Source organism: Ambystoma mexicanum, chromosome 8, assembly GCF_040938575.1.
Source record: "Ambystoma mexicanum isolate Mex_15411 chromosome 8, UKY_AmexF1_1, whole genome shotgun sequence".
In the NCBI taxonomy this organism is placed as follows: Eukaryota; Metazoa; Chordata; class Amphibia; order Caudata; family Ambystomatidae; genus Ambystoma; species Ambystoma mexicanum.
The window spans coordinates 327,659,699-327,684,421 of record NC_090929.1 but is presented as its reverse complement, the minus strand read 5'-3'; the positions used below and the strand labels follow the sequence as shown (position 1 = coordinate 327,684,421).

The following is a 24,723-nucleotide window of genomic DNA, read 5'->3' as shown; positions in this document are numbered from 1 at the left end:
CATTTGGTAGTCAACTGGCAACAAATCTCTGGTGGAGTAGTGGGGGATGGGGGGGATCCAGACAGATGCCACCTGGGTCAGTGGCAGTGTGTGCCACGAGCCCTGGTCCCCTGCCTGATTACAGTCTGGGTCTTCATACACAGGAGTCAAACCACTCATAAGAAACCCCCTGGGTTGGGTCATCAGGGACGTTCCTCCAAAGATGAAAACTGGGCACCAGGGGGAGGGAAGTTTGACATTGAGGGGATGGTGCAAGAGTCCACTTCCCTGGGTCTCTTCAAGGCTCAGTCATACTGATCTGAAAAGCCGATTAACTCAGCCAGGTTAGCCATACACCTTTCAAACCTCCCCATGTCCATTCCGAGGAAGCTGAAGTCAGGAGGTGGGAAGGGCTGTCTAGAAGGGGATGAACCCTTATGTAAGGCTCAGGGGCCTCAGAATAGTCCTCTCAGGGAGAAGTGGTGCCTTTGTAGCCCCAAGCTGCCAAAAGGGTATCCGAAAGCTTCTTGCAAAGCATTGGAAGCAGTATTGATGGCAGATGGGTTTCGGCACACCGGAAGGCAGTGCCACAGTCCTTCAGCGTTCAAGCACCCTTGGACGGCGGGTCTATGGCAGCAGACTATTTTTAGAAGGCCAACTGTTCCAGGAGTCTTATGTCCATTTGCATGCTGTGGTTGTAGGGAGGGCGCAGAACCGCTAGGTTCAGAAGGTGGTCAATTTTCAGTGGCCCTATGGGCACTGAGGACTCGAGCACAACCGCCCCCCACCCCCCATGTGGTGCGTGGGTGCCTTGGTCACTGGGGTGAGACTTCCCATAACAGTGCCAACAGCCTGCCCATTGGGTACAGAGGGAGGGGGGCAGGAACAGGCACTTAGCGCATAGGCTCTGCAGAAAGGTTAATTGCTTCCGAATCAGAGCCATGGCTGCAGACTGAAGTGGGAAGCAACGGTGGGGGAAAGGCATAGTGAAGTTGAACCGTAGGCATACATATATCAATATAAACTTACAAACTCTGGATAAGCGACCAACTAGCTTGGCAGAAAAAAACAATCTGGGGGGGGCCTCAACACGTGGGATTTTGGTTACACTACACGTCACAGATAGGGAAGTAGACCTGAACGTGAGGAACACTATCGATCTTCAAAAAAAAAAGTCAATACTCAAGATTACCACTAGATGTCGAACTATATGCACAGCATGTTATTCTAAGCAGATCCACAAGCATCAGAAATGGGTTTCTAAATAACTGCTTGGATTATTACTGGGGCCCTGAAGGTAGTCCATCAAGTGAGACATTAATAAAAATGACTGTAGTTACTGTGGTCCTTTGGAGCGTGCCTAGCATGCTGTCATGCTAGGCACAGCAAATGAACATGTAAGGCATTAACCAACTGTTGAGGCAATTCCTGGGCATTTGAAGCTGCACATAATAGGGATTCCAACATACTACTGGGGCATTTAAGGCAGCATTTGGCTTATAATGGGAAAAAGGACATTAACTGGTCTTGGATGTTATTACAGAGGTATTTGAGGTCAGAAACTGGAATTGTATGGCCAGTGCATTACTAGTGGCGACTACACATTCATGAAGCACTGACCACATTACTGGGCATTTGAGGCTGAGCTTGGCAAATCAGCACCAGTGCAATAGACTACTATACAAAGGATATGATGTCCACGCCTGTCACACGTGTTTCTGGGTTGCGACAAGGGAGTGAGAACAAGGCAAACTATCTTACTAGGCCTTGTGTTACAAGTGCGAGAACGAGAAGTAAAAGGAGAAGGGGACAGAACAGGGCAGCAATGCTCCAAGTAAATGTAGCCAGGGCAGCGCAGCTTTGGGTAGTGCAAGGCAACCAAGTACTGCAGGGTAACAGTTACAGCCGCCAAGTGCATGGTAGGCCTGGAGGCAGTGCAAGGGTGACCGATCAAGAGCCTGGTACCCAGTGAGACTAAGGGTAGCCAAGCAACCAGTCGGTACAGCAGACAGGTAAGTCAGTAAGGGAGAGAAGCAGAAGAAAGTTTTGAGCTGCTTCCGGAACTTCAGGTGGTTTGGCTCCAGTTTGAGAGGGGCAGGGAGGCCATTCCAGAAGGAGGCACAGAGCTGCCCCTTCTGACTGGAGAAGCTTCCAACCCTTAGAGTTGGAGGTAGCTGAGCCAAGGTCTCGAGAAGGAAGGTATTTTGGAAGAGCATTTGATGCAGTGCCCGCCGGCCCCAGAAAGCATTGTGGACAATGCAAAGAGTCTTGAACTTGATCCTTACAGCCAGTGGAGAGATTTCAGGGCTGGAGCGATACCGTCCCTGGGCTCGAGTCCAAGGATAAGTCTTGCAGTCCTGTTCTGAATTAGTTGCAGATTGTCGAGGAAGGCAGATTGAGAAAGAGGCTGTGAGCAGTCCAGCCTAGAGAGAACCAGGGCTTGCGACAGCTTCTGGAAGTGAGAAAGGGAGGAGTCACTTTGAGGAGGTGCAGCCATTAGTGGGACTGCTTGACAACTACATACCTTGTATCCAAGGTATTACAAGGAAGGAACAGGACATGAAACAATGACTGCCAAATATAGTATTTACAACTGCATATTAGCGATCATCTGCTTTGGAGGCAAGCAAGGTTGCCCTCAGCATATGCCACATCCTGGATCAGTCAGTTGGTATCTTTATATCTGGCATGCGAGTTTAAAAAAAAAAAAAACACATTATGGCTAGGCTGTCAAATTATAGCCACACCTAACATGGCACTGTATTTAGCATATGACAAATGTGATGCTAACCAAGTAAATAGTAAACATAACAGAAGGGGGGAACCTCAAATAGAGTTTACACCCACAAAGACGGAACAAGTTACTTACCTGTAACTGTTGTTCTCCAGCATGGGTCTGGCATGGATTCACATGCTCATGAATATTCCCCGTCGTCAGGCTGGGAATCCTCGGTAAAGAAAAAACCAGTATCAGTTTCGTTTCTGATCTGTCTTTCGTAGTAATAACCAATCACTGGTCTCTGCGTCATACTGACCACAGCCAATGACTGCCCTTTACCTAAGCACCGCCTCTGGCAGCCATCTTCAGATTTGGAAGCACGTGAAGTGGCAGTATGACCAAGTGAAGAGCCGCAGAGGGGTAGGCGGGAGGGTTCGCATGTGAATCCATGCCAGACCCATGCTGGAGAACAACAGTTACAGGTAAGTAACTTGTTCCTTCTCCAGCATGGGGTCTGGCATGGATTCACATGCTCATGAATAAAGAATACATAGCAGTACACACATGCACAACCACGGGAGGTGGCAAAGGCTCAACATTAAGCATAGCATCAAACTCAACATTAAGCATCTTACCTCCTCACCAGGCTCACCTCAGGCGAACAGGTTGCGCAGCACTGCTTGGCCGACCCTGGACTCCTCCCTGGAATCCCGGTCGACGCAGTAAAATCTCGTGAAGGTGTGCGTCGACCTCCACGTAGCAGCCCTGCATATGTCCAGCAGGGGCACACCAGAAAGGAACGCCGTGGTAGCTGCGATCGCTCTGGTGGAATGGGCTCTCGGACGGCCGGGCAGCGGTCGGTTTGCCAACCGATGACAGTACATGATACAGCCGGAGAGCCATCTGGAAATGGAAGCCTTCGAGAGAGCCTTCCCCTGATTGACAGGTCCAAAGTTCACAAAGAGTTGTGACGTCTTCCGAAAACACTTCGTGCGGTCCACGTAGAACTTCAGCGCTCTAGCTACATCCAGCGAGTGCAAAGTCCTCTCAGCCGGCGACGAAGGCGACGGGAAGAATACAGGCAACACCAAGGGTTCGTTGAGATGGAAGTCCGACGGTACCTTGGGCATGAAGGAGGGGTGCGTCCTGAGCACTACCCTCGTGTCGTGGAAAGTCAAGTACGGGGCCTTGCAGGAAAGGGCCTGGATCTCTCCCACTCGTCGTGCGGAGGTGATGGCCACAAGAAAAGCAGTCTTCCACGATAGAAACTTCAACGGGGCCGAGTGCAGAGGCTCAAACGGAGGTCCCATGAGCTTGGTCAGCACCACGTTGAGCTCCCACGCCGGGGCCGGAGCCTTCACCGGCGGGAACGATCTGAACAGTCCCTTCATGAACTCTTTCACCAGGCGATGAGACCACAAGGACGTCCGTCCCGTGGTTCTGGTGTATCTGGAGATCGCAGCAAGATGAATCTTGATGGACGCGTGTGCCAGGCCAGCTTTGGCCAGCGTCAGCAGGTACGGCAGTACTTGGGGAACCGTAATCCGTAGAGGGTTATCTTCTGTGCGTGGCACCAGACAGAGAACCTCTTCCATTTGTGTCCGTAGCATTTAAGAGTCGAGGACGCCCTGGCCTTTGCAAGAATCTCTCTGCAGTCGGCCGGTATGTCGTATCCTCCAAACTCTAGCGCTGCAGGAGCCAGGCCTGCAAGTTCAGCGACTTCGGGTCGTGGTGGAGGATGGCGCCTCCTTCCCTGGAGAGTAGATCCGGTCCGCCGGCAGTTTGATCGGCGGGGACGCTGACAAGTCCAGAAGGTCCGGGAACCATATCTGCCTCGGCCATGAGGGTGCGACGAGGATCATCCTGCACCGTGACTTCTTGAGCAGGTTGATTAGCCGGATTAGCAGAGGCAAGGGAGGGAACGCGTAGAGGAACAGGCCCTCCCAGGGGAACGAGAAAGCATCGCCCATGCTCCTCATCTGGGGAAACCTGCTGGTGAACCTACGGCACTTGGTGTTCGTCGCCGTCGCGAACAAGTCGATCTGTTGTGTGCCCCACCGTCGGAAGAGGCGATCCACCAGATCCTGCCGTAGTTCCCACTCGTGGCACGAGCGCAGCTCCCTGCTGAGTGAGTCGGCGATGGTGTTTTTTATCCCTGCCAGATGAAACGGCACCAGAAAAATCCTTAGGGCGACGGCCCAATGCCACAGGTCCTGCGCCTCCTTGGACAGCGCTGGGGACCTGGTTCCGCCCTGTTTCCTGATGTAAAACATGGTGGTGGTGTTGTCGGTGAAGATCCTCACCACCTTGCCCTTGAGGGACGGAAGGAAAGACCTGAGGGCCCAAAACACTGCACGGAGCTCCAGGACGTTGATATGCAGGGACTTCTCCGTCGGGAGCCAGAGTCCCTTTGCGTGCAGATTTTCGGTGTGCGCTCCCCACCCTTCCAGGGAGGCATCCGTAGTCACAGTCTCCTGGTGGGCTGGGGTCTGGAAGTCCATGCCCGCCGTCAGATGCGCGCGGGTGCCCCACCACCGTATCGCTCGTCGGAAGTTCTCGTCGAGCTTGATCCTTTCCTCGAAGCTGCCCGTCGTCTGGATCCAGCGCGCATCCAGGAATTCTTGCAACGGGCGCATCCGGAGCCTGCACATGGGAATGAGGTAGATGCAGGAAGACATCATCCCGAGGAGGGACTTGATGGACCTCACTTTGGCCGCGTCGGCCACCAACATCCGTTGCACCTTGCCCAAGATGGTCCTGGTCCTCTCCTCCGACGGGGAGGCCAGAAGGGACACTGTCGAGCCTCGCTCCGAGGAACAGTGCGACTTGCGCGGGCACCAGGTGGGATTTGGCGTAGTTCACGAAGAATCCCAGGTCCGTGAGGAGTTGGACGGTCCTTGCCGTGTGAACCACGGCGAGTTCCCTCGTCTTGGCGCGGATGAGCCAGTCGTCCAGGTAGGGGTAGACGTGGATCCCCTCGCGGCGCAGCTGCGCCGCCACCGGTGCGAGGCACTTGGTGAATACCCTGGGTGCCGACCGTAGTCCGAAGGGGAGGGCTCTGAACTGGTAATGACGCCCTTGGACCACGAACCTGAGGAATTTTCGGTGCCCCTTTAGGATGGGAATGTGGAAGTAGGCATCCTCCAAATCCAACGACGACAGGAAATCCCCTTCCTCCAGCTGGCCCAGGACGTGCTGGAGGGTGACCATCCGGAACTTCTGCGCCTTGATGAACTTGTTCAGACGTCGGAGGTCTAGGATGGGGCGCCATCCTCCTGTCTTCTTCTTCACGAGGAAGTATCTCGAGTAAACTCCGGAGCCCCGAAGCCTCTTTGGGACGATTTCGATGGCGCCCTTTCTGAGCATCGCCTTTACCTCCAGGAGAAGTTGAGGGACGTGAAGTTCTTTCCTGGCCACGGGGGGGACACGCGGGCACCTTCTTTGAAACTCGAGCGCGTGACCCCGGGCCAGGGCGTCCAGAACCCAACGGTCGGTGGAGATGGACTCCCACACGCTGACGAAGCCCGCCAGCCGGCCTCCCACCGGGGTGCTCCGGTGGGGGCCCGACCCCACAGCCGGTTCAATCCTGCTTGGACGCGGCCTTGCCGCCTTGACCTCCTGGGCGACGACGGCGGGGTCCGCTAGACTTGCCTCGTCCTCTGTAGGCCTCTTGCGACGACGAGCGGGCCGCTTGACGGTAGGAAGCGAAACCGCCGCCGGAACCTCTGGAGGCGCCCTTGCCTCCGCTGCTCCGAAAGGGCGTCCGACGTTGCTGCAGGACTCCGAGGGCCCTGGCCGTCTCAGTATCCGCCTTGATGGCCTGAAGGGAATCGTCCACTGTCTTCCCAAACAGGTTGTTCCCGTCGAAGGGCATGTCCAGGACTCTGGTCTGGACGTCCTGCCGGAAATCCGTAGCTTTGAGCCATCCACGACGTCGAAGGCAAACGCCGTTGCCCAACTGGCGGAACCCAGTGTCGGCGATGTCCGTCGCCACAGTGATGGCGTGGTCCGAGGCCACCTCACCTTCCTGCAGGATCTCCAGGGCCTCCGCCCTCTTGTCGTCCGGCAGAAAATCCAGCAGGGGAGCTATCTTGTACCAGAGCTCCCTGTCGTAGCGAGCCACGATAGCCAAGGCGTTGGCCGCTTTAATCGTCGTCGCTGCCGACGAGATGACTCTACGTCCCATAGCATCCAATTTCTTTCCCTCGCCGTCCGGCGGGGAAGTCGATGTGGAGGCCGCACCCCCCCCCGCTTTCTTCCTGGCTGCCGCGGAGACGGCGGAATCCGGGGTAGGCTGTGCCCGGAGGCACAGGGGGGCCGTGTCCGGGACCCGGTACTTCTTCTCGTACCGGTCTCTTCTAGCTGGCGTCGTGGAAGGGTTCTTGAGGAGGGAAAGGCCCTCATCCCAAATGTCGTCCAACAGAGGCACTGCGAGGACCGTCTTCCTCTTGGCCTCGCGCCGCTGATAAAGGAAGCCTTCCTTTTTCTTCTCCTCAGGGCAGAGTTGGAAAAGCTCGGAAGCCCTGGAGATCATGGAGTGGAAAGATCCGATCTCGTCGGGCGGAGAAGCCCTGGCGGGAGGCGACGACGGAATATCCTCGTCGTATGCCTCGTCGTCCGTACCCGTCGCTGCCGTGTCAGTCCCCGTATCATCCCCTCGGGTGGACGGGGGAGAGGGCTGGACGGGGCGCGACGGTTGAAAAGGAGGTGGTGGATGAATCCTTCTTTTCTTGGCAGGGGGAACACCAGAAGGTCCCGGTTCTGGATCCCCCGACGGGAAAGGTTCTTCTGTCGGTAACGGTAGTCTCGTCCTTATCTCGGAGCATAAGGACTGTATGGCCAACAAAATGGCCGCCGAGTTGTCTTGCGGCGCTGGCAGAGGGGAATCCGACGGGCGAGCAGGGGCCCCGTCGGTATCCTCGACGATGTCGTCGTCGTCACCTGCGTCGGGGTCCATTCCGACGGGCAGGCCTTCTTCCACGCCTAGGCCGTGGCTTAAGACCTCGATCAGCTCCTCTTCTGAGGTTGAGGCCGAATCTGCGACGACGCCCTGCCCCCCCCTTCTTCCCCACGGGGGGTTTCACGGGGGTCCTATCGATGGGCACAAAAGAAGACTCCCTCCGAGGAGGCAGGGAGATTCTGGGCCCCGAGGTCGCTACCACTGGCGCAGCCTCCACAGGCTGAGCCAGGGCCGCCGCGACCGTCTCGATAGAGGGCTTGGTCGGATGGATCAAGGCCTTCACCACCTTAGGTGCGCTCACCGCCTTATCCTTGAGGGAGGGGGCACTGCCACGCTCCTCCTCTGCCTTAGAGCTCGACCGGGGCCTCTCCAGGAGTTTCGCCGGGTGCTCGGCCTTCCTCTTACCCGACCCAGAGCGTTGGCTCGTGGTTGATGGTGCCGGGGAGGGTGCGCCCTGCCTGGCGCCCGTAGAGCCCGACCGTTCGGCGCTCCCGGTGCCAGCGGACTCGCGGTGCTTAGCCTTATGTTGGGCCCCCGTCGCCGGGGCGCCCTCAAAGGTCTTAGAAGACCGCTCGGGTTTCTTCTTCTTCTCGCCAGACGGGCTCTTACCCTCCAGCCAGTTGGCGAGACGTTGATGACGGTCCTTCATGGTCCGTTCCGACATGTTGCCGCAAAACGCACAGTCCTTCTCCACGTGCGTCTTGTCCTCATGAAGGCAATAAAGGCAGAAAGAGTGTTCGTCCTCCTTAAAGACGTTCTGCAGCTGGCATCCAGGGCAGACCCTGAACAGCTTTCCGGGCGTCGAGCTTCCCTTCTCCTGGGCCATCTCCGAGACAGGGCCTGAGAAGCTTCTGGAGTCCTCCGAAGTGTAGCTCGACGAAATCTTCACCCTTGAGGGGCGCAGACGAATCCGACACGGGTCCCCGTTGATCGGATGTAGGATCGGTGGAGTTTGAGGCTCTTTTGACCGAAAGAATCGAGTTTTTGTGAAAAAACGCGAAAAAAATAGCACTAACGCTCGAGAGCAATAGCACGAGGATCCCAACACATGAACGTGCGGTAAAAATCTGAAGATGGCTGCCAGAGGCGGTGCTTAGGTAGAGGGCAGTCATTGGCTGTGGTCAGTATGACGCAGAGACCAGTGATTGGTTATTACTACGAAAGACAGATCAGAAACGAAACTGATACTGGTTTTTTCTTTACCGAGGATTCCCAGCCTGACGACGGGGAATATTCATGAGCATGTGAATCCATGCCAGACCCCATGCTGGAGAAACACAAAGCTCAGACATCACATTAAAATACATACAGGTGGGAAAAAAAATTTGCTCTCTCCAGGTAAAAAAAAAAAAGTTGCTGGGTGTCCAAGGCGGAGGAATTAGCTAATTTGAGAATTCTTCTGAGAATTCTCCCTAACACCAAGTAAGATCAGTGACTTCTTGCTTATGTAGATACTGTGGTGAGGCCCACAGCACAAGGCACATTTAAGACAATGTAAACACATTGATGCTGGTTTGTGTCAATGATGGCAAAGATGAGTCGCGGGAAGGAAACGTGCATGTGAATGCAAGTATTTCAGAAGACAGACGGAAGTCAATGAGGTTGACGGGTGTACAGAAAGATTCAGGTGTTTTAGCTCAACTGAATAAACTATAGCAGCCAGACTACCTTACATTGACTGCTGTATTTCACTGTACATATTGGTTACTCTTTTCAAACTTGTTCCCCTCAAGCATGACCCATTACTATACCAGACCATGCACAATTTTCTGGCAGAGACAGGCCAAAACCTGGAATGTGGAAGAAAAACTACATTGAAAATAGTTGCCATGGTATGATTGGCCAGTAAGTCCCTAGACACCCCCCCTCCCCAGAGCCATTCGGGGTCAGAAATCTGTCCTTGGCCAAGTCCCCACGAGACCCCAGTCAAGCCTGCTTCTCTCCATTTTCTTCACTTGAGGCTGCCAGGAGCATTGTGGGCTTGACACCCCCTGGAACCAGCGAGGCACTGCTGTTGAGGTAATCCCATTTGGGTTTTACCATGCCATCACTACCAACTATCAAAAATCGAATTTGGAGCAGCAAGCACTACCAACTTGCTCCATGTATAATGATCCCTGAATACTGTTTATTCAAGCAAAATTCGTGGATCTGCTTTCTGAAGGTGCAAACCCGTCTTCTAGGCCAGTTGGGCAACATGAATCCACTACATCAACTCAGATCCAATATGGCCACTGTGCCTGGTTTTGAAGAGTGCTTCCTCTGCCATCCCAGCTTGCCTCACTGATTGGCCAGTCTCCAACCCAAAATCCAATCCGGGGAGCCAGCAGGCAGACGCCAGCCCCATCTGCCAAGACCCTCTCCTAAGATCCTGTCTTAGGATTGGAGGTGCACCCGCTGATGTCCATCCACTAAATCACTAATGGTGTATGGAGTGGTGCTAAAGCAAATTTTCTACTGCCCCAACCATTACCTTCTTTACCTCCTTGTACTGCATATGTGCGCAGTTGGGGAATTTTTCGAATACAGGTGTTGAACAATCCTTCAACTTCATTCCTGCTACTCCTTCCTCCCCCACCTCAGAGTGGTGTACCACACCACTGTAACCCCACCCCCAGATAAAGGCAGAGCCCCGCTTCATCTAGCCACGCTGAATGCTCACTGCTGGCATCTGCCTACAAGACATGGACCTAAATATCCTCTCACCGAGAGGTGGTTCAATGCCAGCTCAGTCACAGTGACTTCTCCTCCCCGACAGCTACAAGATTTCTAAGCCTAACCGTCCCAGCGTTGGGGGTTGCCCTGATCTTCCCTGAGTGGGTCTCTACTCTCATACCCACCCAGTAATGCACCTGCTTCAAGAGCCTGGTTTGCAAGCTGGTCATCTCTCCCACCTCCTTCCTGACCATTGCCACCATCTACAGGCCACCTGGCTCCATCACCCTGTTCCTCTCTGAACGGGCCGATTGCCCCTCTGACACTCTAAACTCCTACTGGGCAATTTCAACATCCACCACAACTCTTCGTGCACGGAATCCACAGGAACTCTGCACCACTCTCCATTCTCCCCTCTGGTCCTACCCACATCCTCACTGAACCCCTCTCCGCCCCACTTACTAATCTCTCCTCCAACCTAGGACCCATCAACCATTGCACCTCCACCGGCTAACCACATTCACAGACATCGGCCGATGAAACTAGTGTCAGTTGCTGCCTTTGCATCCCTTCATCCCACCCTCTTCTACCACCAACTGCTCTTAGCAACCTCCATCTCCAACACTCAACATGCTTGCCCCAATGAGGATCTGCCCGAAACATGTCAAGCACTTGGTACGTCTCAGATCTAGCAGACCTTAATGCGCAAATGCAGAGCTGCAGAACAAAAGTGCCAGACCACTGGCTCAGCCTTTGATAAACAGGCAAGAATGTCTCACCATTCTTGCCAAGAAGAGGGTCCACATCCAGGCGCGTCTCTATCTTCCAACACAGCTGAAATCATTAAGGAACTATCCAATCCTTCTGCAGTCTCCACCTCACCTGCCAGGCCCTTTGCACTTACTGGCAACCCTTTGTGCTGCACAAACTCCAGCCATCCTGAGCACTCTTCCCTCCCCCCGCCTTCTTTGACAATAATTTCACTGAGGTCATCCCGGGACCCCTCTCCTACCACAATCTCCACTTGTGGCGTTCCCCAGGGCTCTAACATCTCACCCTGACTCTTCAATGTCCATCTCACTCACCTCATCTCCACTTTCTCACGTCACTCGTGTCATGCAGAGGACACCCAACTCCTTCAAGCTTCCCTCTGATGCTACTCTCTTACGCTACCATTCCCAACTGCCCATATACTATCCAGTCTTGGTGTGCCTCCAATCAGCACTCCCTCAATTGCTAGCAAGACGGAGATACTTCCTATGCTCCTCTGGCTCCAACTCTCTGCATGCCAGGCGCTTTTCTAAGCAGCGAGCTGGTGGCTGATCACTCCTCGGCTGGCTCCCTCCCGCCCCCCCACCCACAGCTCTGCAAATTCTAGAAGCTCCTCATCTTCACCTCCTCCCCTCACTCCTGTGCTAAACCCCCAGTGGCTGAGATTGGTGGTCTGAGCTTGTGTCCTTCTGGGAGCCCAGCCTTCCGCCCAACCACCTGCACCCTCAGCACTTGCCTTCTGGCACCCCTGTTTCACAGGTCTGCACTTACAGTTGCAGAGTGATCACCTGCCTAAGTGGCTGGCAGAGGTTGCTAGGTGCACACAAATTTCCTTGGCACTTTCCTCTGTGGAACTCCTACCGCTTCACCCCTTACATCTTCACCCCCTGCACTTGATGTTCTGAATGCTCACAAGGCCTACAAGAACCACCCCCCCGCCCCACCCGATCTGTTTATTCTTGCTTGTGTTACCATGTTCCCTCCCCTTTGCCCTGTGGGTGCTTTGAAACAATTTGATACATAAGCAACTTACAAATAAAATAGACATGTCATTACTGCGATTCTCTATAATAACCACAAGCAACTACTATTGAAGCATTCACCTCTGAAAAGTATTATTAATTCCTGTGTTCTTTAGTTTAAATTTACCTACCTTGTGTAGGTAAGAAAATAAATTGTCTGACACAACTGTGTGTAATGAGTCTTTAGAATATTGTATTACCTGGGTTCAGTGTACTAACCTACAGCTCACATCCTCCTCCAGGGTTCAAAATGGAGCTGTAAGCTATTTAGCTCTTGCTTGTGGTCTTGACCAGCCTAGTTAGCTTGACAACAGCTACCAGGAGCTACTTCTGGCTTCCCAGGCCAATTGATACCAAACAAGCACACCATTGTTTAACTCTGCGCTTTTGGAACAAGGGCACATAAGACAGTAAAGCATATTGCGTCAATTAAGGGACAAAGTTCTTTGCTTCTTATGTTAATGTTAAAGGACATTTATACCACACACTATCACCACCGGAGTGGTCCCCTGGCGCTCTGAAAACAGGGAGGGTGGGTGAGTTGGGAGGAGGATGGAAAAAGTGCAAGAGGGCAGTGATGTGCTGTTGGCGGCCTCAGCCCGGTGGGTCCATTGGCTGGGCCTGGGGTGTTAGCGGCCCAGAGTAGTCGTGAAATGTTGTGCGGGTCTGTTGTGTAGTGAAGTTTGTGCTGTTTGTTGTGCTGTAGGTTTGTGGTTGTGTTTGGTTTTGAGTTTGAGATGTGTATGCAAAAGAGGAAATTGTTAGTGGAATTGGTTAGTTGGCATCTCTATCCTTAAAGAGTTGGGAATTGCATAATTGGTTGCGTCTGCACCCTGTGCCTCTGGTTAGGTCTGAGCCCGTTCTGAATTCGAGGCACCTTTCACATCTTGCTGCCACCTCCACCAGCCTCCCCAACAACCCCACATGTTCCTCACTCCCACTTATATGGCCGGTGCACCTGCCAGTGTCCACACCTTGATGGTTCGTATCTCGACAGTTCCACAGCCCAGTGTACCTAGTAGCCGCTAGAGGCGGTTGAAGATGTTAGGGTTGGCTGGGGTTGTTGACTCAGTCTTCCTGGGTATCACCTATGTTCCACTCTGCCCGGCATCACCCCATCCAGGTGGCGTTGGTGCTTCTCAGTCGGTTCTGGGAGCTTGTCAGTGTCCTTTCTGGTTTAGTCTCGGTTGTTTCGGTTTTAGTCTGTTGTATTGAAGAGCCAAGTTTAGTAATTTTCGGAATGTTAGGTTATCTTTGGCGTTTTCTTTTGGGATGTTCCAGGTTTTTGCAGCTAAGTGGTAGAAGGCGGTGCCTTACAGTGTATGGTTTTAGTTCCAGGCGGATTTCGTTGCTTGACCTGAGGGGTCTCATTGACTTTTAGATTGTTATTTTCTTTTGTAGGAATTCTGATCCTTGCCCACACATTGCCCTGTGAGTTATGCTATGTTGCAGTAAAATATATGTACAAGCTCCTTGATATGATCGGTTATTTAGAACACGCTTAATACCCAGCGGTTTCTAAGCGTGGACCCGGGGATCAAACCAGTGTTGCTCCGCGTCTTGCTTCCAAGGCGAACACATTGCCCCTTTGTTATCCTCCCTAGTTTTAGCTACTGGTCCCTGGTCATCTAGCAGCTGCTTATCCATTAATTTCGATACCTGCTCCTTCCAAGATGAGCGTGACTACACTGCCATTCTACCAGATCTGTTAGTACAAGTCTATACTAAGAGTTAGAACCTGTATACCAAAGAATAGTTTTATAGAAACTCCCCTAACACCTCTCGGTTTATTTCTTCATCCTTGGACCAGATATGGGTATTTGGTGGATTGAGCTCACTGGAACTCAAGCTATGCTCCTTTGGGACAATTCTACCCCACCCAAGACTGCCCCCAGCTACACAAGTGTTCCTTAACAGTAACTGCATTATCCCCTTTTAGGAAAGGCTCTTTGTTGAACTCTAAACTCATCTTGAAAGTTTATACTTCACACCTTAAGTGTGTTTATTCAGCTCTTGTCTTATGTAAATATATAAGATTTTTAGTGTGGACACTTGTGGAACAAGAGTCTGTACCCGAAAGCCACCCTACTGCACCCCTTGGGTGTGGGCTGCCATACTACATTTGAGCGTTAAGTGTAGTAATAAATCTTGCAGACCTGTGTCAACCCTAGATCATTTCACTTCTACTGGTAGATTATTTTTCCCTTATACCTCCGAGTGGTAACTTCTACATTCACAAAATCTCTTTATGGGTTCATTAGGACTCTCCATAATTTATTTGGCAATAAATGCCTATTGTTGCTGGGCTGCCCCAATGGCTCCCTGGCTAACTTTTGAGAACTATGGTTCCCAAGGGTAAAAAGGATCTTTGGATTCCTTTTACATTTTATTAGGCGAGACCAGCATCCTCCCCCTTTACCACCACCTTATGTGGAGTGCTGGTGAGATACTGAATTTAATGTTACAAGGACAAACTTAATTGCTGATGGCAGTGAACCTATTCGGTGCAACTTTATCACAGGCTGTTTGCACAGACCTGGTAGAGGTACCTCCAGGGCAGGAACTATTGGTGTGATTGTGATAGACTGCATGCGTCCTGTGGAAACTTCCCCCCCCCCCCCACAACCAGAGCAATTGTGAAGGCAGGCAGCGAGGGAGGAGTCCAAAACTCAGCAGTGCCCGTCTTCCAGCCAGACTGAGAATCTAGTTCAACTGGGAGGCCGGCTGTAAGGATTGAAAACCCACCCAATCGACCTGGGGATTCTGAAAACTCCAACCCAGAGCCTGGTGGGCCCCAATAGACTACTTTGAGCCATCCCACGTCGTGCTGCGCCCTTGCAGGGCTGCAATACCCTGGGACCTCAAGCCATTGTGAGGTGCATGGTTTTCCAAATCTCGCTGAAACTTTGTGGGCATCATCTCTGGATCTCCAGAGACATGAGCAGAAGTCACCTCATCAGAGTGCTGGGCCTTGCAAACAAGAATTCAACCAGCGATATTCGGTCTTCTGTGGTCCTGAAAAAGGTGCCAGCGCATCCAGCCACAAGGAAAAACTTGCCTAGAGCCCTACCCATGATCCATGCTGCAAAAGTCCAGTGTCCCAACTGAAGGAATTAAATGACTGGGGTTATTGGCTACATAACTTAAGTCCGCCGGCTGCAAAATCCTCTGCTGAGGTATTGTGATGGCTTGGGTATTTAGGTCACTTGTGATTCTGGTGTAGTTTTAGGGCGTTTTCTGTGATTGGTAATCCTCCTCCTATGGTGTCTTCTAAAGTCCCTGGACCCTCAACTAACTCGTAGAATCTTGTAGGAACAGTCTTACTTTGGAACTCTGAACTTTGCCTGCAACTGGGCCCCATTTCACCCCGATTACAGTTGGCTCATAGACCATTCATCTTCTTCCTCACATTTCCTGTAATAGATTGGGCAGGGCTGGATATTTTAAGGGGGTCTGCCTTCAAAGGTAAAACAAGTGTTGAAGTGTACTTGTAAGTGAGTTAGTTGGCAACTTTAAACTCCAAGTGAAGTTACAAACATTACACCTTATATTTTCTGCCAGATATTGAAGGAACACAGCTTTAAGTATTCTTAAAGTAACTCTTCGCCATAACAGAAATTAGGTAAAGGGTTTACTCACCTGTGAATTGGGTGCCTCTTCCCAAAAGAAATGCTGTTGGTTTCACTTTATTTGCGTTAAGATAATTGTACGAGTGTCCCAAATTGGGTCTCGCTTCCCTGAAGCACTGTTAGCCTGTCCATAATAAGTTTGCCTAGGTCATACTTACCTTTTAGGTTGCTAGCAGCGCCTTAAACTTTAGGTTTTACTTACCTCGATTATAACTTATCGTGAAATAAGTTATAGTCTGCACTGAAAATCAATTGTAATTTAAACACCAAGGTCCAACTCCCCTAGAATAACTTACTGAATCAGTTATGGGCGTATACTGTTCATAGAATAAGTGTTCCACTGTTCAGAAATGTATATTGTCCTATGCAACTTCATGCTGAGTGTCATGGAACTACTGTCAGGGTCTCTACTACCCTTGTATTACTGCAAGTAATCCAAAAGTAACTTGGTTTTTATTTCCCTAGGACTACCGTTAGGTGTAACGTTCCAAATAAGGTTACGCTTAGGGGCACCTTCAAGCCTAATGTGTTTTGTGATAGCCCGCCCTAACTATCAGGTGGTACAGCCCAGAGTGGAGTCTTATACTGCCTCAGTTGAATGGTTTTACTAAACTCCTATAACATGTCTTGAAGAAATTGCTGGTACCTTACCCCACACCTGGTGCTAAGAGCATTGTAAATTACATGGACGATTCAGGGGGCATTAAGGGCTCTGCTGGCCCAACCAAGGTATTGCACCCATGATGCACAGCATTGTCATGTAATCATCCGAGCTAGTAACGGAAGATGTGTAACTCCTATATTACACAAACAAATTATAGTGTTACCGTGTCAAACTAAAAGGTCTGAAGAAAAGATGTGCTCTTTCAAGACTGGTAATTTTTGCAAGCCATTTCCTCATCAGCACTGTAAAAGGAAAACCTCCATGGATCGTCTAGGTTACAAATTCAGCACAACAGCCACACCCAAAAAAAAATACAATCCCATCAACCAGAGAATCCTACTCACCAATGGCACGTTCAATCTTGCCCATCACTTGGTTGCTGGGAATGGCTTTTCCACACTCATAGTCAGCAATAACTTGCGGTTTCTCATTACATAGCTAAAGAAAAGATTTGCTTTAAACACAGTTTCAGTACACAGTACATGTCCAGCAATACAGTTTGCAATGGTGGCCATCAACTACATGGGATCAAGCACTTTCAAGCCTCTCACTGTGGAGGGATGATTGGGGGGTGGGACCTCCCTGAAAGGTCTCAGCAGGCAGTTAACGGAATATTGGGAGAGGGCGAAAGTTTAATTTTAAAAAATGTTGCCTTTTATAAATGGTCCTTCGCATGGCATTACTTTTTGGCAGTTAAGTTGCTACACATTAGGAAGCTAAAGTGAAAATCATACCAATCTGAAAAGGTTGGCTATTTGCGAACAAAGTAAAGGAAAAAATGAAAATCTTGATTAGATTGCATGACACTTCCTAGCCTCTGAAACTTAATCAACCTCCCCCCCCCCCACACCTCCCCCCACAGATGCGCCAATCAACAAGCTGTAACGTGAGTCTTTGGAAAGAGGCCTTGATGCAGAAAATTGACTCGGGAGCAGAGCCAACCAGCTATTGGCTGGCGGGGAGAGGCAGGGGGGGGCTGTGTTCGGCAGTAGAAAAAATAAAGGCAACACAAAATGCAGTTTAAATTGCTCTTCATACCCATTCTCCCCATTCCTGAAAAAATAGAAACCAGATTAAAAACAAACACGGGTTTGAGGAGGAGGGGGGGGGGCAATGACATAAGATGTGCAGGTTGCCGAGAAATACTTATGCTGCATTCCCTATAGAATGCAACAAACAAATAATGCTAGCAAAAGTCTTGGGGCGCCAAGTGTCTGACTTACAAATTTCATGGACAATGGAAATCTCAAAATCCACCATTGCTACTTTTCGCTTGTGAAATCTGCATGAAGTGTTCCAGGAGATGCAGGAAGAAATCTAGGTAAGAATGCCTTAAATGCTTTCTACGGAGGGGCAGGTTACCATGAGTGGCAAAAGTAGGATCTGGAGTAATTGTCTTGGTTCTTGTTAAATTAAAATGCCTACAAACATTCACGTTATGCAGTTCTGAGCAGAAGCAGCATCCGGTCTGTGGTGGAAGATTGACCGGATGACCCATTGCTTGAGATCAAAGAACCCATAAAGAAACTGAAATTTGGAACTGCCATAGTTGGCCCCGAAACTGGAGGGGGCTGCAGCATTCAGAAGCAGCAAGCAGTAGTTTTCCTAACTACAAATGAGTAGAGGACATTCTTGGAGCATGGTCTGTAACACCATTTAGGTTGCATTACTAGACATGCGGCGTGCTTCATTGGTATAGAGGCGAGAACTGAGTTGGAATGATCATTGTAGTAAGTGCATGATGAACATTTAACACAAGCGGCATTGGAGAGCTATACGCAAGAGGATCAGCATTTGAATCTGAAGTGGATTTAGTCTTACATTTGCAGAGGATGAACCCTGGAAAAATGTGGGTCTGAAAAGCTGCCTCTGTATTAGGGACACGTCTAAGGAGCTCTGGAACAAAGACAAATGTATTTACCACAATAACTACAAAGCTTTACGCACCTCCCTTCACCTACAAGCCATTCCAGCTTTGTAACCTAAGGGTATATGGGCCCTCAGAAGGCTCTGGTAACAATACAAGATAGAAGCCTTCAGCATTGATTAAAATGTAAGCACTAGTTTTAAGGATAACCGCAGAGGAAGCCTTCAGAGAAACCAAGAGATTGTTTAGACGAGAGACAATTCCTCAAAGTGCAGAAATTGCCAGAGAGGAACCGTTTTCAGAGGATTCAGTACTTGGACACACCCGAGACCAATGTCTAGATGACTATCTTTGAAGCACCTTTCTGAATATCAGTTCAATAAGTTGTTCAATACTGCAGCAATTACAGTCAGAACAAGAAACTTTCCATTTGATAGGTTCCATCACCTTTTTTGACCCGATTGGCCACCCTTAAAATGAGCAGGCCAAGGCTCTGCCACAGAGGTGACTTTTGTACCTCTAGCAGCACTGAAGGGCCCCGTCAATCCCAGTTCTGTTCCTATGCGTTAAATTGGACAGCCTGCAACCTTCCAGGAATGAGACAGTTGCCAGTTACTGGTCCCTTCTTCGGCAGGACCTGGCACAGCACCATGTCCTTGGCCCCAAACCACAGACAAGATAACGAAACACTGGTGGTCACCAAACGGAAGTTTGATCAAAACAGATTTGGGGCAGTTAGTGAGGGGCGGGGGAGGTCAGCCACAGACAAATGCCACCCCAACCAATAAATCTCTTGAATTGGTTACGTATGGCATGCTTAGGGCTGAATTTGCAAAACTACTGTAGCAGTGTACGGAGAAAGTTTTGACAAAGACTTGGAAAAATGAATAAGAACAAAAAGCTCCCAAGCCTGTCAAGCTGACAGAAGGCAGGCGAACCACTACTAAACTGTTCCCGACCTCCAAAGTGTTGTGCTCCAATTAAAATGTGCATGGTATGCACATGTGGGTCGAGTGTGCAGAGCATTGCTAAAGCTTTAAAGCGACTGCACAAATTGGCAGTTCACAGTACGGGAAAACACAGGGTGAACATTTCAGGTTATATCACCACATTCCTAAATAGCGCAAGTTGTGACCTAGTGAATTCTCCATTGAAAACCATGGGAAGGCAACAGAGCATGAGCCAGCAGCAGCTACAAATGCTGGCTTAAGCCATAACGCTGCAAACACCCATGTTATGGGTTGATGGACCTGCTGCTTGCCTTGACAAAGTATTCTTATAGAACAATGCATGCGTGAGCAACCTTTAGAAAATAAGCATGCCTAGCAAAACACAAACTGGTACATCCACCACTGTCAATACCAAGAAAAAATATCATGCTATGTTCCACTTCAGGAATAACTGCTGAATTGGGGTACAAGTCAAGCTATTTAGGGAGGCCCGTCCAAGTAAGAAGTAGCATAATAAGCCCAACCAAGACTTACTGTGGCGAGGTCCTTTTGTGTGAGCCCTTTAGTCTGCCGGCCTTGCTGGATCACCTTGCCGACCTCCAAAGGAACTCTTTCATGATGAAGCTCCTCAGTTTCACGGTCTAGTTTAGCAGTGTTCTTAGTTATTGTGTGCTGCTTGTTCTGGCCCGCAGACCCTACAATCAAATAAAAATTCATCATTATTGGCAGAGGCAGCATTTGTCCAACTCTCTCAAATGATCTACCAATAAGGTATTTGATCACACCAAACACGCATAATCCATTAAACTCGACCCAAAAATCAAGCTCTGGATACTTGCAACCTAGAACAAAAGTTGGCCACGACCCCTCTGGAGGGGGGCGGGGGGAGAAGAGTCTCACTGCCAGATGGATTAGTAAAAGTCAGAGGGAAAGGGGAACAAAGGAGAGCATCAACTGTGGAACTGAATATAGCATGATTCCAAAGGGTAACCTGGTCATAAGGTTCTAATAAACGAGCAAAAACAGGAGCCAAATAAACTAGCTCAGCACCTCATTTTGCATGGCAATACCCACCTTATATTTCTTGCAAGGAAGATAATCATCAAGATTACTGAAAATAGAATATACAAAGGCGCACTGTTCACTTGCTCTTGCATCAGCTGCAGTTTACCTCAGCCTTTGGACTGGGCAAGGCATTGGCACTTCAAAATCAGGAGAAAAAAACATTGCACAACCCTGTACGAAACAATCTTTAATGACCTGTACGAAAGCAAGCCAATATGTTTAGGCCATGCTACGGAGCATTTAAAAACAAAAAATGTAATCACATTTTAGAAAAGGGTAGAAACCAAAGCAGGCAAACAAGGTGCAAAATTGTAATCAACATTACCAAGACTCCTTGTCCATGCACATACAACAGATAACTTCTGCAACAAGTAACATCTACAACCAGCAAAAGCAGTCAAAAACAGTATGCACATTGAAGGGGCGTCCGATCAGCCAATGTCATCCAAGTTATCTTCACCATTTCTGTAATCATGTGGATGACTAAGCATTTTCACCTTGCAAACAAAGTTAGAGAGGTGCAGTCTTCGCGCCATTACAGCAGCCAAGATGTTAAGTAAAGACAAAATGTTTTACTTTGCACCAAGTATATCTGATCATTTAGCCCCTCTCGTTACAACATCCCTCTGCTCCTCCTGTCACCAGGGTACATACATTGTACTTCGCGATCCTGTCTTTCACCAAACCCACAGGAAAATACTCGCCAATCTTGCAGCAATCCCAAACTGAAAACCAAGACAAGAATGCCCCCGTCCCCCGTAAAAAAAAAGTAATCTAACCAGCACTGACATTACTAAAGTTAATACTACTAGTTATATTAATCACTTTTATACTGCGCCAATCACAACAGTAGCAGCCTCGCAGCACTACGCCCTCGTCACATTTTAGATATAGAACCCTGAAGGTGGTGAAGACATTGCAAAGGAGATAAAACGGAGCAAAAAAAATGAAGTCGAATGCAGATATGTGACAAGCTCGAATTCCGATGTGATCAAAGAGGGAGTCAGCATTATTAGTGGCAAATGATGCGTGGTGCCCTGAGAAGTGTTCGGAGCTACCCCATTGGTAAGTAGGTCAAAGGAAGAGGCAACAGGTGCACCGTTATTTACTTGATACAAGATCTGCCAGGACAAATATCAGGCGATAAAGCCAAGAGTTGGAAGCGAGAAAGGCAAAATAGATGAAGCAGAAACAAGGATAGGGAAGCGAGCATTCTCCAGGAACATTCCATAATTGTTTCTTGGACAGGGAAAGATAGCCGATTTGGCTAGTGGTAGTACTACTGCTGGCCAGAGTGCCGTTAGTACTGCATGCATCACTTATAGTACTACCACCACCACCGACTCCTAAACGTAAGTACCATTCGTCAGCCTTTTTAGTTCTACAGTAATGGCAATACAGGTAGTACTACTATTGGAGCAGCATGATTAAAAAGTTATGTTCATTTTTTGCCAGATAGTAAAAACAGCACCTTTTACATTGCCCATATGCTACTGTGAGCAAGTAGCTAGCTGACTAGTTAAGCGCTCAGGGCAAGCGTCCACTTGCAAGGTTAATGAATCACCTCGAGTTATGAAAACTATTAGTGCTCAGTGACAGCATGAGAAATTTAAAAACCTTACAATGGATCTGCTAACAATCAATTAGTGCTAGGACAACAAATACACTATGCAGTCACATCATGGCCACCCCATAAGAAAAAGTTTACCAAAGAACCAGCATGCTTGCCTGGGACAAAGGACTATCCAAACATGCCACAACTGCTAGCTGTGCCTACTAGTCCTTTCGCGAGCATTGAAAGAGTGCCTATGGGGAGAAAGCAAAAAAATAAGCTAAAAAATGTTGGCAATTGGCTCATGTCGGTAAAAATCTACTTAAGACACCATAAGTCCAATTGGATAAGTGAAAGCCTTTCGGTATCAATTGATCTGTCAATCGAAGTTTTTCAGGCAGTTTTACCTGCCTTCGAGCTTCCCCACATCTCTTTGTATGATGTACCGTTTGCTAGCAACCTGCGCCCTGATGCCCAATTGTTTGGTGTGCTCTACAAACATATGTCACGCCCAAATGGCCATATCTAGGTACAACTGAAGTGCCTTGCAAAGTCTAGGTTATTAAGTGTCTGAATCCGTGCAGTGGTATAGGAAGTCCATAGGAAATCTCTTGCTATGAAAAGCTGTGTGAACTTCAGGCAGAAAGGAAGAGTGCAAAGCACAACTCTGAAAGAAACTGGGTAGGGCTCAGAATGGCAAAGCAGCACCTGAAGCCTTGCAAGCGTAACCAACAGAAATTGCAGTTGCCCAACTGCTAATGAGCTATAGCCACAGAATTGAGAGTCTCTTTAGCAGGATGGAAGAGATTTGAAAGTCCTTCCTGATGCCATGTAGCCACAGGGTTTGTCAACCAAGAAAGACTGGTCTTCAAATTTCAGAAATTACTCAAGAGCAGCAATGTAGGTACAGTAAGTGCCCACTTGCAATCTCAATTTAGTGAAAGAGAATATAACAGATCGGACTGTATCCAGCTTGGCATTTAGGGCGGTGTGAGGGGGGGGGATTAGATTTCCATTTGCTGTAGTGTTGCTTCAGAGTACCATTCCCTCTCCACCTGTATGAGGCAATGTCCTCAGTAGCCTTGTCAAGTGCTCAAGAATCAGGCTACCAAAGCTGAGTGGCAGAGCAGCAATCCCATCTGTTCACCGATAATAGGGACATTTCTTTTTGCAGTCTTCCCACTATAGATTTCATGGAGCTGCCCCCCTTCCACTCCCAGCATATTTATGTCCTAGAACCCTAGTCTTTGAAGTAAAGCCAAGGCATAAATAAGTTTTCAAAAATTGATTGCCAATTAAAGTCATCGAAAGTATTTGAAATGTTGAAACAATATGGTTAATCCTCAGAATGTACTTGTACCCAAGATCTAAAATGAACAGTACAGCATGTGTGTACTAGTGTGTGTGACGAGTCTAAAAAAGGTTAGCTGCACGAAATAGCTCTCATAAAAAAGGCACTTCAGTAAAGGGCTCTGTGCAGCTGATTTCACAGGGCAATAGCTTGTATGCTTACCCCAGCACATGTTATGCAAGGAGAATGTTCAATGTTATAGTATGTGTTGCATCAGGCAGTGTTATTGTCAACTACGTGGACAAGCTGGCCCTTGCCGGTTATAGATATCAACTTAGTGTTAAATATCACTTTTGGTGGAAGGGAGGACCGTAATAGCCCTCAAGCCAAACTAGCCATGGCCAAAAAGCATTCCAGCCCTGTGCACCCACGAAAGTGACTTTTACTTCAGCCGACATAATGGACACCAATAATACAACACAGAAAGCCACGCTTTGCATAATTTCAGCTTCAATTAAAAAGAACTACATGTAGGTCCATAATTGGAAACAACCATTTTAAAGACCTGTAATTAGGGAGGCATGTGCAGTTCATTAGTGTGGGCGACAGTGGGTGGGGGCCCCGAAGGAGTTCCACTTCGTTGGAGATTCAGCCTGGGCAGAGGCCCAGCAGGCTGCCCCGAAATGCAGGCAGCTACATGCGGCTTCCTCTTGCGTTCCCAGCCTCTGGGTTGGGAAACTTCCACAAGTACTTATATAATGCAATCAGGGTTCACCATGGGCACTCAACACTAGCTAGTGACATTTGACTTGGCGAGTAAGAAATTGTGTGGTTGGTGTATGTACAGAATTGGGGTGACAAGTAGCGTGTATGGCTGGCTAGTAGCCATCTGCAATCATAATCGTAGAACAGAGCTCGAGCGGCTAACTACAGTGTATGGTAATGCAGTAGGGCTGTGCCTATGCATTGAATGAAGTATTGAATACTACTTTGCTCAAGCATCTAGTTAACAGTGTATTCATTAAGAGGAAAGCAAGACGAACTTTTGACTGTTTCAACTTATGAAAAGGCAATTTACAAGAATGCGGATGATGCTGAGAAATTCTGGGACATTTGGAATAGGTTCCTGGAGGTTTACGGCTGAATTTAATTTTCTGTACGCAATGGAACATTTCTGTAGTTGGAAAATGCGCTTGAAATGTTAATTTGTACATATGATCTATTGATTCGAGGTTTCATTGATTTTGCACTTGTGGTTCCATTGGCCAATTGCTTTTCGGTTTTCCTTCTCTTATTTTCCTTTCTCTTTACTTTCCTTCATTTGTAGGGTTGGTTTTTATTTATGCTGTTGATTATTTATCTAGAAAATATGTTGCTCACTTGTGGCGTTTGTATTTTGTAAGGTTGAAATGGAATAGTTTGTGGGGTAAAATACACATCATAAAAATGAATGCAACTACCCCAATTCTTTTTGTTTTCTGATTATACCGTAAAAACTAAAACTAAGTAAAACATGTTGGAAAAAGTTTTTTTTAAAAAAATGAAAAAAAGGAAAGCAAGACTAAGCTAAGTGGATGGCAAAGCAGGCAGAGAAACTCG

General features: G+C 48.9%; 1 protein-coding gene across 1 annotated transcript in view; it reads right to left on the bottom strand.

The window, feature by feature from the left end:
- The window catches only part of EDF1 (endothelial differentiation related factor 1), a 93,587-nt gene that overhangs the window by 13,168 nt on the left and 55,696 nt on the right, over positions 1-24,723 (bottom strand). The window contains exons 3-4 of the mRNA XM_069609752.1: positions 19,751-19,911; positions 16,744-16,837 (exon numbers count right to left, since the gene is read on the bottom strand). Coding sequence (XP_069465853.1) covers positions 16,744-16,837; positions 19,751-19,911 — 255 coding nt within the window. The remainder of the gene's footprint in view (positions 1-16,743; positions 16,838-19,750; positions 19,912-24,723) is intronic.